The sequence below is a fragment of the Hemicordylus capensis genome, chromosome 7 (assembly GCF_027244095.1).
Source record: "Hemicordylus capensis ecotype Gifberg chromosome 7, rHemCap1.1.pri, whole genome shotgun sequence".
Taxonomy (NCBI): Eukaryota; Metazoa; Chordata; class Lepidosauria; order Squamata; family Cordylidae; genus Hemicordylus; species Hemicordylus capensis.
Window position 1 is genome coordinate 19800546 of NC_069663.1, and position 14279 is coordinate 19814824.

The following is a 14279-nucleotide window of genomic DNA, read 5'->3' on the forward strand; positions in this document are numbered from 1 at the left end:
TAATTACAATGGCAGGTTTACTGCTGCCCGATATAGGTGTTTCCCGTAGTCTGGGAAACATACACGCGGAGATTTGAACCAGCAACCTCTGGCTTGCTAGTCAAGTCATTTCCCCACTGCGCCATTAGTTTGGGTTTCTTCCAGCCAAGTCTCAGCACTGGAGTTGGTCTTTGGGCACAGGAGGAACACCAGGGCTGCCCCGTCTTGAGATTGTGGGCCCCTTTGGGACAGGAAGCCATCTTTTCATTTATTTTGCAATGTAAGCTGCTTTGAGAACTTTGTCGATCACGTGGCACATAAATAAAGCTTGCTAGCTCTTAGATCCAAGGTGCCTTCAGCTGTCACCTACCCCAACAAATGAGCCAGGGTTATGTTTCCGCTAACATTGCCACTCAAGAAGAAACTACGTGAGTGGCCTCTTTAGATACTTCAAATGCACTTTTGCATAAAAAGCCAACAAATAAATGTTTAGGTTTATCTGAGCATACACACACACAAGTCAGCTATTTGTGGGGAGCTAGTGCCACCCCCTGGAGATTAAGAGGATTCCTATTTGGGAAATGTGAAGATTATATGACGTTTGGGAAATGTGATTAATCTCAAAAGGAGCTCAGAAGGTACTTGGCAGAGAAGCTGTGGGTTAGGAGTTTGGGTTCTGGTAAACGACCACAACTTGAAGAAAGAGACCCAGGGGCAGATTAATAAAAAATCCAATAAATAAATAAATAAATAAATAAAATAAACAGCAACTGAACTATTTGTAAAGCAGGTATATTTAGGCAAATATGTACCAGCAGAAACATATTCCCCACCCACAGATTTATCCCCCATCTCTAAAGCACCCGGGGCAGGTCCCAATTGCACTCGGTGGCCCGGTGTGGTGAGGCAACTGAACCACCCAAGACTGACTAAAGAGGATTTGGGGGCCCCCAGGGAGTATAAAGGCCCTGGGCCTCTGCCCCAAAGTCCAGGGGTAAGAGCGCCTCTGGTAGTCCTGTTAATTTAGCAATCTAAAGCAACTGCTGTTTTCCATATTTCTCTGTATCTCTGCTGATTCGCAATGGAGGTGTGTGTGCAGGTGGATTTTGATCCTACTCATTAGCTAAAAATCCACCCTTTGCCAGTTACCGCTCAGGCACCCGCCTATTCCTGGCTCCGCCCCTGCAGCTGCCCACAACTGGCTCCACCTCTCACTACCTGTGGCTCCACCCATCACCTGCTCTGCGTCGTGCCCCGCCCCCACCGCCCAGTCCTAGGAACCATCAGCCGCCCCCGAGCACTAGAAAGACATACTGTTAATATTTGTATGATCTTTTGGATTATTATTTACAACTGTACAAACAGAGCATGATGGAAACAAACAGTCACTCCTTTGAAATCACATCTGCTGATTCACGAAGAGGATCTGTGGCAGGTTGTAGTTCAGCTTAGCTAACTTTAGCTGAGCTCTTAGCTAAGATAAGATACAGGGGGACAGCGAGGGGAGAGGCGGCCTGTATTCACCCCCCTCCCCAGCGGCCCCGCAGAGTGAGACAATGAAGAAAATAGAGAGGCGTGGATTTGGGGGTGCCCGGATTCTTTGAACCCATCTGCTGAGTTATAGCGACACCTCTGATAAGATACATAGAGGGTCAAATATCACTGGATGCAGACCTTCTGAAGTGCCTACAATTTTAAAAAATTATCTCTTTCATCTATGCATATTGCTTTGCCTCTACTGACCCAGCTGTTCAAAGAAACTGCAGTTAGAAGGATTGAAGAGAATGAACTTAGATGACAGTAAAAGATGAGCCCAGATGTTACATGGAGTAAGAAAAAACGCTAGACTCTGGAATAGAGAATTGTGAGACTATATAAAACAAACGTAAATCTGGCAATTCCAAAAGTTAACATTTATCAACATGCAAGTTATTTGCAGTATATATGTGAACCAATCTGTGAGCTAAAAAAAAACTGTGTATAGAAGTGGAATAGAGATCTTGTAAGAAAAATCTGCACCTGTTATTTTGAAAGAAATCACTTGCGTATAAATACAAGGAAGGGGAAAATATGGTAGCTACATATTAGCAAATGTATTGAGGCTATTATAATGGGTTGCAACCAAAGAAATTGGTCATAACGAAGTCTTGGTGACTTTAATGGGACTTAAGTTATTCACAACTAGCTTGTCTCCTTGGTTTAAATGGGCTTGCGCCCCCACGGAACGTGGATAATTCCTAGCCATTATCGGGAATTTCAGTTTGGCACTGGGCCAGACTGATATGAAGCTGAGATTGTCAGGCTAACTTCAGATCTAAGATTACCTATCTCAGTTTCATGTTGGTTCAAGTGCCAATCTGAGATTCCCTTTTATGGCTGGGTTCACACAGTACACTGCGCAGAAGTGGGCACACCTTGGGAAACTCAGGTTCCCGTCAAACTAACAGAAGACAGATTTTGTGAACCCACCCGTTGAATACAACTGAATATACTGAATATACGTAGGAGACATAAGGCATCCAGCAGACCATTACCAATGTATGGAGATGCTGATAGCATCTTTTGCTTCTTGATTCTGGAGCAGAAGATGTCAGTCCAGCTAAGAAGATCAATTCACGGGGACTCGGGATCCTTAGAAGCAGCTTGGAGGCCCACAACGTTATTCAGGGGTGGGTTCTGGTAAACCACCACAACCTGAAGAAAGAGAGCCAGGCCCCCATAAAACACACAGACACATGCTATTCGACATTATGTGAACACCTCAGGAAAACAGAGAAAATCTGCCTGGTTCCATGTGCATCAGTTTGCCTCGTTTATCGTTTTGCTGCACCCGGGGACTCAACAATCACCCACACATTTGCAAGCATATCTTTGCAGTCACAAGGGCTAGAAACTTGCCATTTTAATACTGAAAACCCTCAAGAAGTTGAACTCTCCAGGCTAGCCTACCACCCTGGGAAGTTCTCGGGCATGTGGGAGCTCCTTTCTTTCTTTCTTTCTTGACTAGAACCCCAAGGCACACCAACCAAAACAGTGGCTCAAGGAGGTAGAATATTTTTTTTAAAGGATACCTCGGAGCCCATGCTCAGCCTGGGAATTTGAGCCCCAGCCCACCATTTAATTAATTAATTGTATTATTATTATTTATTACATCTGCTGGAGACTAGATTCTTTCCCTGACATTAGAAATAGCCCCTAGAATCTCTGTCCCACTGCTGTAATCACTGCACCAGACTGCCAACCACCAGAAGTAACCAAGTTAAGGCCAAAAACAGACCAATAGCCGGGTTGAGGATGAGGCAGCTTCATTCATCACCTGTCCTGTATAGTCTATTTTCTGCAAAGATGGCTTAGAATCCTAGGGATTTTAGAGCTGGAAGGGTTAGGGTCTTCCCTTCCTTAAAGATCTTCCAGTCCAACGCGCTGCTCAGTGCAGGAAACTGTTCAGTATCCCTGACAGATGGCCACCCATTTTCTCTCTGAAAACTTGTAGCAAAGGAAAGCTCACCCTTGTAGAAGGCAGGCGGTTCCACTTTCAGACACTGTTTTAACAGTATGATTTGAAAATCCTGCATTTTAGTTAGGAGTCTTTCATGCACAAACTAGATGAGAAATAGGGATGTGTAAAAAATTTGACTGAACTGATTCAAATTGAATTTGAATCGATTTGACTCAAATCTGCTTGCACAGAATGGTATTCATATGAATTGATTCTTATTTATTTATTTATTTTTATATTTATATTTATATACCATCCTTCCAAAAATGGCTCAGGGTGATTTACATAGAGAAATAATAAATAAATAAGATGGATCCCTGGCCCCAAAGGGCTCACAATCTAAAAAGAAACATAAGATGGACACTGGCAAAAGCCACTGGAGGGATGCTGTGCTGAGGACGGATAGGGCCAGTTGCTCTCCCCCTGCTCAATAAAGAGAATCACCACATTAAAAGGTGCCTCTTTGCCAAGTTAGCAGGGGTGAATTCGATTCAAATTTGCCCCAAATTGAATCAATTCAAATGAATCCCATTCTGTGCATGCTGATTCGAGTCGAATAGATTCAAATTCGAATCAATCCGGTCGAATCTTTTGCACATCCCTAGTGACAGATGACCCATTGGAATGGCTACAGACAGGAAGGCTAACATCCCACAGTTCTCAAAATGAAGTTGATATTTCAAGCTGGATACCTGTTCTAATCTGCAGTGGGGCCACAGAGGTGGAAAAGTCAGCATCAAATGCTCTGACACAAGCCCTATCCAGACATTATAGCAAGTGTTCTCAAGCTTGGGTGTCCAGCTATGGCTGGACTACAATTCCCATCATCTCTAATCACCTTTGGCCATTGGGGCTGGGAATGATGGGAGCTGTAGTCCAGCAACAGCTGGGGGCCCAAGCTTGAGATCCCCATGCATTATAGCACACGTGCATTCAGGTATCTGTACACATGTTTGTGTGTGAATGGCTGTACCTGTGTTCATTTTAAAAGTGAACCTGGGTACAGTACAGGCAGGAAGTGTACTGTCCTATTTGGATTCAGCATAGCGTGTGAACATTGGTACAAGCAAACAGTACCCTGTACCCAAAGAGTACAAGCAGTCCTAACCCTGACGCAGAATCCCATGCTGACAAACGCCTTCTGGAGATACAGGCAAACCATCTGGGCTCCTGAATCCCCGCATCCACGGTGATGACCAAACCCCACCCTAGTGGTAAGTCCAATCTTACCGTCTGCGTGTAGGACTCCCGGCATACATTCTTGCACCCAAAGGCTGCTTGGGCGATGCTGATGCAGAACTCTAGGAAGGTGAAGACTAGGAGAACAGCCAACATCCCCATCACAGTTTTCTGTCAATGAAGCAGACATGGTGACCCATGGGGAAAGCACCACTCAGAAGTCTGCATGCGGCTGCCTCCATGTGCATCCCACAAGGCACGGCGGCGGCCAGCCCAGTGTTGCTGACCATGCACTCATGTGCAGTGGCCATGTGCATCTCCAACGCTGTGCACAGACTGCTGGGTGCCGCACCACACCGCTGCACCAGGAAATGCAGTGGGGCGGCGGAGGAGCAGGTAAGGGCCATCTCTACTCGGGCTTAAAGGAGCTGTGCCCCACCGAAACGATTCACGCACATCCCTATGATAGAGCTTGATATGACCAATGTAGAGCTAAGTAGGTGCGTGAGGAATAGGAGGAATGATAATTTTCTGTTGCTGGATTTGTGGTAAGGTAAAACCAGCTTTACCCGTGCTTAAAGGTAGCTCCTCCCCGCTCTGACGAAACGATTCACCGTGTCCCTACTGGATGTGCCGAATCGATCTGTGCACATCCCTACTCCATCATCAGGAAGATGAGCGACACAATTTTTTTTAAATTTTTTTTTTAACGTATTGGTGATATTTTATGATACTATAAAAAAGGTTCTCCCTACAAAGTCAGGACATCCCAGGGGGCAAGACCTACTCTGCCCTGCTAAGGCTGAGCCAGAGACACAACGCCTATTCTTGGTCAGGCATATACTCACATAAACGACATGTTGGGTTTTAACACACACTGGATCCACCGTGTCCATGTCTGGATGAGGTCTGGTGCACATGTCGTCGATCCTATAATATGGTATATCTTGCGAAATAGAGAGAAACACAATCCCGATGCCAGCGGCCACGGCACTCACCACATTCATAGCCAGCATGCCTTTCACCTAGGAGTGACAAATATTTTGTGAAGGCATCCTGTCTCTTTTGTGGACACAGATCCCTTTGCTAATGACCCCAAGGCACAGGATCTCTCCTGCATTTGCCAGAAAGGGAGGCCATACCTCACAGAGGACCAGGCAGATGATGAGTTGCAAAATTCTGAATCTGCAGCAAGCAACTCCGAGCTCTTGGGAGAGCTCCAATGGCCTCACACTGCCCGCTATATGGGAGACCAATGCCTCGTTACTTTCACTAGACAGGCAGTACCTGTCATGACCCCCAAGCCTGACCCTTTTCATCAGGGACAGGCCCCAAGTCTGACTTTTAGAGGGAGGATGCAGCAGGAGAAAAAGGATGCAAGGGCCCCCAGCTCCAGGACTCAGGGGACACCGTATCCCTGGAACCTCCCCTATGACCCTCCTTGCCCTCTTCTTCTTCCTCCTGGTTCAGAAGCTGCACAAGCTCCATCACCAGGACCTCAGCTATGCCACAGCCAGAGACTGAGGAGTAAAGTGGTGGTGTGTGTGTGGGGGGGGGGAGCGGGGTTGACATTCCCCCCCCCCCCAATGTTCAGACCAGGGGCCACAGTCAGGATTCACTTCCCCTTGAAAAAGACCAGGTCTGCTGCAGTAACATCATTGTCCAAAACCTCAGAGAAGCTGCTGCCAGTAAGTGTAGTCAATATTGAGCGAGGTCTGACTCAGTATAAGGCAGCTTCCTCTGTCCCTAAACTAGTGATGTCAACTGTCTCTGCATCCACATAGCCAGGTCTTCTACTCAATTCAGAACATGTCTTTCAAAATGTGTGTTATCTATATTGGCGCAAGAAGTTTCTTTACCACATTTCAGTTGTGGGACCCCATTAAGAGATCCAGAGTCAACGGATATCTGCAAGAGGCCACCGGACACTCAGACCAGGAATTCTAGGATGGGTCTTCAATGAAAAGCAACAGAAATCTGGAATGCTCTGTGCTAACCAATCAGACTCACCTTGACACATCCATCAATCCCAAAATAAATTACTATTGACTATTACTAATATTTATATGCCACTTTTCAACAAAAGTTTCCAAAGCAGTTTTTAGATAGATGGATGGATGGATGGATGGATAGATTAGATAGATAGATAGATAGATATGATTCCCTTGTTACCAAGGATAGCTTGGGGTTCTTAGCAGCTGCCACGGACAGGGATCCTGAAATGATGTACTGTAAGAGACAGAAAGTAAGGTCAGAGGCCATGAACAAGACTCACTTGATTCTCAAGCAAAAGGCACTATGATCAGATGCAGCGTTCCCTCGAACAGGCATTCCCAGATGTTGTTGACTACAACTCCCATAATCCCCAAGCTAAGGCTATTGCAGCTGAGAATGCTGGGAGTTGTAGTCAACAGCATGTGGGAATCCCTGTTAGAAGGAACATTGATCAGAAGGCTTCTTCATCCAAATCAGGAGATGCTGGCCAGGAGAACAAGTCACCACAATTTATCCCGTGTCTTGAGCATTGTAGAACTGGGGCCCTCCCTTCCAAGGAAGCCAAATAGAGGCATGTTGCCAGAGAGTCCTATGTAGCTGCAGAGGCCTCTGGCATGTGCTGCTGGTGCTGGATGGGTTGCAAAGGGAGGCAGTTGTGATGCCACAGCACAGTGAATATGTCTGCTGCCTATCTGGGAGGATGTGGCTGAATTCAAGCTTCCATTTCAGCCATGTATGATCTGATTTCAGACCAAAACAAAAAAACCCAGGCAACTTCAAATTGCTTTCTGGTGAGAACTGGTTTATTTTTTAGGATAAATCCCTATTTCTCCAAAATACTTCTGCATTCTCGCTTCCTTTAATTTACTTCCTAAAGACGAAATACTTCTGCATTGTTTTGATGGAATTGTGAATGATGGGTCCATCTAGACAGCAACACAAACACAAATTGTGCAGGAGATGTTACGGAACATCCTATTTCTTAGTGCTATCTGCTGGCCAGCTGCTGGCCATCCATGAGGAACCCAAGCCTTTTTCAGGTCAGAATAAAAGTAGTCTTGAAAAGGCACAGGTTTTCCCATGGATTGTAGGCAGATGGCCAGCCGGTGGCACTAAAATGCCATGTATTTGTGTTGTGCAGATGTTCCATTAAATCTTCCAGGGCAATCTGTATTCATCTAGATCAGGGATTCTCAACGTTGGGTCTCCAGATGTTACTGGACTTCAACTCCCATAATCCCCAACCAAAGACCACTGGGGCTGAGGATTATGGGAGTTGAAGTCCAATCGCATCTCGGGACCCAACGTTGAGAATCCCTGATCTAGATCAACCCACCATCACTGCTGACTATTTTGAAAGCTCGATGTTGAATTTTGGTCTCCCAATGATATTCGTAATCTATTAGATTCCCCCATTGGCTAGCAAACTTCTGGTAGCCACTCAGCAAAACTGGGGTGGAGAACAGGATCCAACCCATAGCACTAAATGAGCACCTGTTATTCAGAGATTAAGCCCTCATAGCTTTTTTATACCCAGAAAGGAATTACCATGACTCCAGTCCAATACGGTGTCATCACAACAAGGTAAGGAATTTCGAAATCACTATCCACTATGTTTAGGAAGACCCCAAAAAGCATCTCGATAATGCCTACTAATATCTGTGTGACCTGCAAAGACAAAAACAAACACAGCATTACCATGAAATCACAAGCCACATCCTGACCCATTGTTGTGTGTCGAAAATAGGTGACATTTAAATTACGAATCAGTGCTTGGGTGTGCTGCAAACTGAGGAGCTGATGGAAGCTTCACAGAGGATGCGGTGCTAGAAACTGGCTCTATTCTTCTGCCTGAAGGGATTTAGCAAAATTCAGGGGTCATTCACACAATCAAAAACTGTGTTCTCCCTGGGTTTGGGAGCTGGATATGCTCCCTATTTTCGGTTAGGTGGAAGGAAAACCTGGGTAGAAGTGGAGTGGAGAGCTGGTCTTGTGGTAGCAAGCATGAATTGTCTCCTTAGCTAAGCAGGGTCTGCTCAGGTTTGCATTTGAATGGGAGATTACATGTGAGCACTGTAATGTATTCCCCTTAGGCGGATAGAGCCACTCTGGGAAGAGCAAAAGGCTCCAAGTTCCTTCCCTGGCAGCATCTCCAAGATAGGGCTGAGAGAGACTCCTGCCTGCCACCTTGGAGAAGCCGCTACCAGTCTGTGTAGACAATAATGAGCTAGATGGATCTATGGTCTGACTCAGTATATGCCAGCTTCCTACGTTCCTATGATTGTGTGGAAGCAAGGTAGAAGGAAAACCTTGCCTTGATTTGCATTTGAATGGGTGACCATATTTGAGTGCTGGGGATGGGGCTGTAGCTTAGTACTATAGTACCTACTTGCATGAAGAGGGTCCCAGGTTCAATTCTTCACATCTCAGAGATTCCCAGACACTGTTAACTGACACCAGAGGTGCTCTTAGCCCTGGACTTACAGGCTGAAATCCTGGGTCTCCACAGCCCCTGGGGGCCCCCCAATTTAATCTGTCCCAGGTGATGTGGTTGCCCAACTGAGCATGATGATGCTTGATATGCGGGGGGTGGGGGTGGGGGTCCAAAGGCCTTTAGGTCCAGGCTCCAAAATTACATAGGTGCACCTCTGACTGAAACTCCCAGTCTCCTGCCCTGCCTTTTGCTGGGGATTATGGGAGTTGTAGTCAACATCTGGAAATCCCTGATACAGGGAATGCTGGCCACGAGGATCCAGTCCACATTATAAGGTCAATCACACAAGCTGAAGTCAGCCTATCCCAGCCCTGGGAGTTCCCCTGAAGCGTTCCCTCTAATAGGGATGCCCAGATGTTGTTGACTACAGCTCCCAGCATCCCTAGCTTTGCTTGGGGATTCTGGGAGTTGTAGTCCACAACACCTGGGAATCCCTGGTAGAGGGAAGCACTATCCCCCTGCCATTCCCAATCATCTGATTCAGGAAGCTCAAACTTCTGTGGAACAAAGACTGAAGACCACTGCTCCAGATGATGGAGAAAGGACGGACACAGGGAGGCAAAATAGTCATTGGATGGACACGGGGTGGGGGTTCAGCTACCACCCTTGTGCTCTGTACTCACCCCCAGGGCCAGCGGCTCCCCACTATAAAACTTCTTCAGGGGCCGTGGTAACTGTCCATTCTTCTCTGGGTCCATGGTGGGCGCAGAAGGGGTTTTCTGTACAATTGCGGAGGAACCTCCCTGCTGGGCGGGGAAAGAGCTGTGGTGGGGGAAAGGGGAAGAGAGGAAAACAAACACTTGGCAACATCCTCCTTTCCCAGCCACTCTTCAGGACACAAGAGGATTGGAGAGGTCAGCTGCATCCAGAAACTGGGCAACCAACCAAGGCAAAACTCAAGAGAGATGTTGCTGCAGGAAAGCCGCCGGCATAGAGGCTGGGGTGATGGCTCCGGAAGGCTGCTCCAGGACTGGTCCTTCCTGGGAGACTCATCCATGGGAGGAGAGCTGCTTTGGTGGTAGCATGGAGGAATTGTCCCCTTTGCTAAGCAGGGTCCACCCGGGTTTGCATTTGGATGGGAGACTACATGTGTGAGCACTGGAAGATATTCCTCTTAGGGGAGGGGGCCACTCTGAGAAGAATCGCCTCCCTGCTTGCATGCAGAAAGTTCCAAGTTCCCTCCCTGGCATCTCCAGTTAGGGCTGAGAGAGAGAGAGACTCCTGCCATTGAGAAGCCGCTGCCAGTCTGTGTAGATAATACTGAGCTCGACGGACCAAGGGTCTGACTCGGTATAAAGTGGCTTCCTATGAGCCCAAGATGGCAGGTTCTTCGGAGGGGCCGGTGTTCTGCTTTTTCACTTGCATTGCTGCATACACCCCTTGCTAATGGGGAAAAGACAAATCTTTTCAAGGGGTGCCTCTCTTCTCTTTAGCACGGGGAGAGCAACTGCCCATATGCAGCCCAGCATAGCATCTCTGCAGCAGTGTTCCCTCTAACAGGGTTTCCCAGACGCTGTTCACTACAATTCCCATAATCCCCAAGCAAAAGGCTATCACAGCTGGGGATGCTGGGAGTTGCAGTGTCTGGGAACCCCTGTTAGAGAGAAAACAGCAGGGATTCCCAGATGCTACAAATCCCAGCATCCCCAGCTGTGATAGCCCTTGCTTGGAGATGATGGGAATCGAAGGAAAGAGAAGAAGAGGATGACCAGCAGCAAAGTGGATGGACTCGATGACGACAGCAGCGAATGCACCAGTGAGAGACCCTAAAAGGCCAAGCTGAAGACAGATCATCCTGGAGAGAATCTATCTCTGTAAACTGGCTGGAAAATAATTTCTGAGCAGGAGAGTGACTGCACGTTTTGCTCCCCAACTCCGCTTCTACAAGGGCTAGAGCTCAGCTTTTTTGTTTCAATTGGAAAGCTGAAATCCTGGCGAATCTGGGTGAGAGGCTTAAAATCCAGAATTCCAGGATTTTATTCCAGGATTCCGGGAATGAAACCCAGAATTCCAGGAGGCATGGCAACTCTGTGTAAGAGGGAACAGAGGTGGTGGGGGCTGCTGATTTCTCCTTTGGGTACCATTTTTGAGGGGGGGGTGCTTTCCAGACAGGGAAGCCCTCTTCGGATTTCTTTTGTGCCCCAAACCACTTCCAGATCCTTTAGCCGCCTGGTCTGCTGCGGCCAGGAGAAGAGAGCGGTTTCAGTCTCCAGCTGGGACCAAGCTCCGCCGGCCGCCCAGAGCTGGCCGAGCTGCAGTTCGAGGCACAGCCGCGCGGGGGCGGGGTACACAAAGGAAACCCTGGCCGTCCTTTCGGCGTGTTTATCCCAGAAACCGGACCCTTTCGCCGCCCGATGGAGGAGGGAGGCTGGTGCCCGCCGGCCTCTGAGCACAAATCCCCCAGCATGCATGCAGTCCGGCCCGCCCGCAACCCGCCCCTCTCCTGCTTTCGGCCCTCCAATTCGCGGCAGCACGGGGTAGGGGTGGGGGATTGAAGGCACAGAAGGTGTATTTATAAGTGGGCGAGCTGAGTGCCCCACATATTCGATTTCTGAAACACAAATAGGGGGCGGTGGAGCTGCAGGTTACTTGGGGGTAAGAATCCCCCTTGGCCCCCCCCCCGAGCCGCTTGACTCGCCCCCGCCCCCACTGGAGCCGCTTGACTCCCCTCCGCCCCCCCTTGCCCCCCCGGAGCCGCTTGACTCCCCCCCCCCCCCGCCGCTGCCCTTCCGCCCCCATTAACAATGCGCTGTCGCTCTTGCAAAGGAGATGTGCCGAGCCCGGGAGCTGGGATTCCTTCTGGCCAAGCCAGGCTCTGCCCCGAAGCCAATACATTCTTCCCAGCCGCCCCACGCTCAAACGCGCCCCAACCTCCACCACGCACGCACCCGTTACCTCTCCGGCGTCCCAGCCGCAGCACAACCCGGAATGGAATGAGGGCTCCAGACCAACGGGAGGAGAATCCCTTCCGCCCAACTTGGCCGGGCTTCTGTTGACTTGATTGTTGGGGGACCTCCGCGTTGCCAAATAAGGCGGAAACGGTGCAAAATAGGGAGGGGAGCAGGTCTTGCGCCGCGGCAAGCATGAATTGTCCCCTTTGCTAAGCAGGGTCCACTCTGGTTTGCATTGGAATGGGAGACTACATGCGAGCACTGTGAGATATTCCCCTTAGGGAATGGGGCCGCTCTGGGGATTGCATAGAAGGTTCCAAGTTCCCTCCCTAGCAGCATCTCCAAGATAGCGCCGAGACTCCTGCCTGCAACCGTGGAGAAGCCGCTGCCAGTCTGGGTAGACAATAAGTGAGCTAAGTGGACTAATGTTCTGACCCGGTATATGGCAGCTTCCTAGGTATGTTGGAAGCGAAAGGGAGGGAGGTCAGAGATCCCTCTTTCCCTCCCCTCCCCCGGGAACCCGCTGCAAACATCGCAGCCTTGAGAGCTAGGAACTTGAGATCCTTGATAGAAACGGAGCGGATTCCAATTCTAACGACAACAACTTCTATTTTGCCCCCTGCACCCCTTTTCTGCCTGCCTGCAGAATCCGATCGATTGACACATCGTTGACCCCAAAAATCGGAAGTTTCTACCCTCAAGCAACCGGGGATGACGCACAGAGTGAGGGATTGCTCTCCTTTAACTGTCTGTCTGGATTCTGGAAAAGCCCCAACTCACCCTGCGGTGGGATCTTGAGCAACAGTCCGGATTTTGCTCCTCGCCCCCTTCTGGCCAAGCTCAGCACTGCAAAGGAAAGTGCCTGTGCTCTGAACCAAGGACAGATTCTCAGGGGGACAGAAATTCACTGGAAAGCTCTCTTGCACAACCCCAATTAAAAGTTGCTGAGCTTGTACAATGAGTCTCTCAGCTGCTCGGTTCGCTATTCTCTCATCTGTGTATGTTTGCCAATCTGTTTCTATCTTGCATCATTTACTCTGGTTTTCTTCGCCATCAGTCTGTGTAGACAATGCTGAGCTAGATAGACCAATGGTCTGACTCAGTATATGACAGCTTCCTATGTTCCAAGAGACGAAGAGTTGAAGATAAGAGACAAGAGCCTCCTGGCTTCATTCTAAGAATGTGGTTGAACACATGTTGGGCTGTAATCAACTCCCCCCTCAAAAATGCAAAAGAAAAGCTGGCACTGTTTGCAAAAGAATTGCAGTCTTTCCCTTCTCTGCCCCACCTTTCTCTTTCCCTCTTTGCTATTACAAGGATGGGGGAAGCAGCATCACTCCGAAATCCACCAACATGGACACACAAGAAGGTGTTAGGTGGGAAGACCCATATCTCATTCAGTAGGTCTCAACAGGGTGTGTCCTGGTGCAAGGACCCTAACTTAAGTGGGCTTCTGGATTTCGCTCTGTGAATGCTGGAATCTTTGATAAGGACAAAAATATCCTTCCTTAAGGTAAGCTGTATTCAGACAGAGGTAAAAGGCGATCCCAGACATTATATGGAATAATGCATTTGTTTTGAAAGATTACCCTGGATGGTTGGACAGTTTTTATGTGAATTTCCTTTTATCAGATGAAAATGATTAAATATCTTTAGATGCTGCTAAGTTTTATCAATGGCAAGCAAAGTTCATCACAAGATGATCACTTCACTTGATTTGAAAGCATTATGTTTGATAATGTTATGTAGGCTTAGAGTTTGTTTGTTTGTTTGTTTGTTTTAATCTTGGGTTATTTCTCTTGTATTTAGATTCAGTTATCTGAGGGGTAATTTTGACTTTTGAGGATACCATAGACACCAGGAAAACAAACAAATGGGTCATAGAACAAATCAATCCATAATTTTCACTTGAAGCAAAAATGACCAGGCTCAGATTATCATACTTTGGACACATTATGCAGCTCCCTGGAGAAGTCTGTGATGCTGGGAAAAGTTGAAGGAAAGAGAAGAAGAGAACAGCCAGCAGCAAGGTGGATGGACTCAATTACCACAACAGTGAACGCACCACTGAGAGACCTTAAGGGCCGAGTTGAAGACAGATAATCCTGGAGAAAATCCATCTATGTGGTCACTAAGAGTCGACATCGACAATCAATCTGAGGGGTTATTAACTAGTGGTAATTTGTAACTGTTTGCTATGGTTGCTGACCAAAATAAAGATTCATTTGTTCATTCACTAGAA

The 14279-nt window shown here is 47.9% G+C and overlaps 1 protein-coding gene and 1 long non-coding RNA gene across 3 annotated transcripts; one reads left to right on the forward strand and one right to left on the reverse strand.

Annotated features, from left to right (window-relative positions):
• Positions 1–755: 755 nt before the first annotated feature.
• Positions 756–12231, reverse strand: LOC128332449 (membrane-spanning 4-domains subfamily A member 4D-like). The gene is made up of 7 exons (XM_053266732.1): positions 12035–12231; positions 9770–9908; positions 8201–8320; positions 6830–6886; positions 5506–5682; positions 4709–4828; positions 756–2673 (listed from the first exon to the last, which is right to left on the reverse strand). Exons 1-7 carry the CDS (start codon positions 12229–12231, stop codon positions 2593–2595), a joined length of 891 nt encoding a protein of 296 aa, XP_053122707.1. The 3' UTR covers positions 756–2592.
• Positions 11503–14273, forward strand: LOC128332455 (uncharacterized). Of its 2 annotated transcripts, none has more exons than XR_008310657.1 (3): positions 11503–11741; positions 12684–13550; positions 13847–14273. It is a non-coding gene; the product is annotated as an uncharacterized LOC128332455 (long non-coding RNA). The 2 variants fall into 2 exon arrangements; XR_008310658.1 differs by lacking the exon at positions 11503–11741 and adding an exon at positions 12355–12494.
• The last annotated feature ends 6 nt before the right edge of the window (positions 14274–14279 follow it).

Excerpts from the sequence above, each read along its gene's own strand:
- LOC128332449 (XM_053266732.1), bottom strand. The coding sequence starts at position 12,231 with ATGCTTGCCGCGGCGCAAGACCTGCTCCCCTCCCTATTTTGCACCGTT. Across the intron at positions 9,909-12,034 it reads GGACGCCGGAGAGGTAACGG|CTCTTTCCCCGCCCAGCAGG; the intron begins GTGCGTGCGTGG and ends CCCCCACCACAG. Across the intron at positions 2,674-4,708 it reads GGGAGTCCTACACGCAGACG|GTTGTGGTGGTTTACCAGAA; the intron begins GTAAGATTGGAC and ends CTCTTTCTTCAG.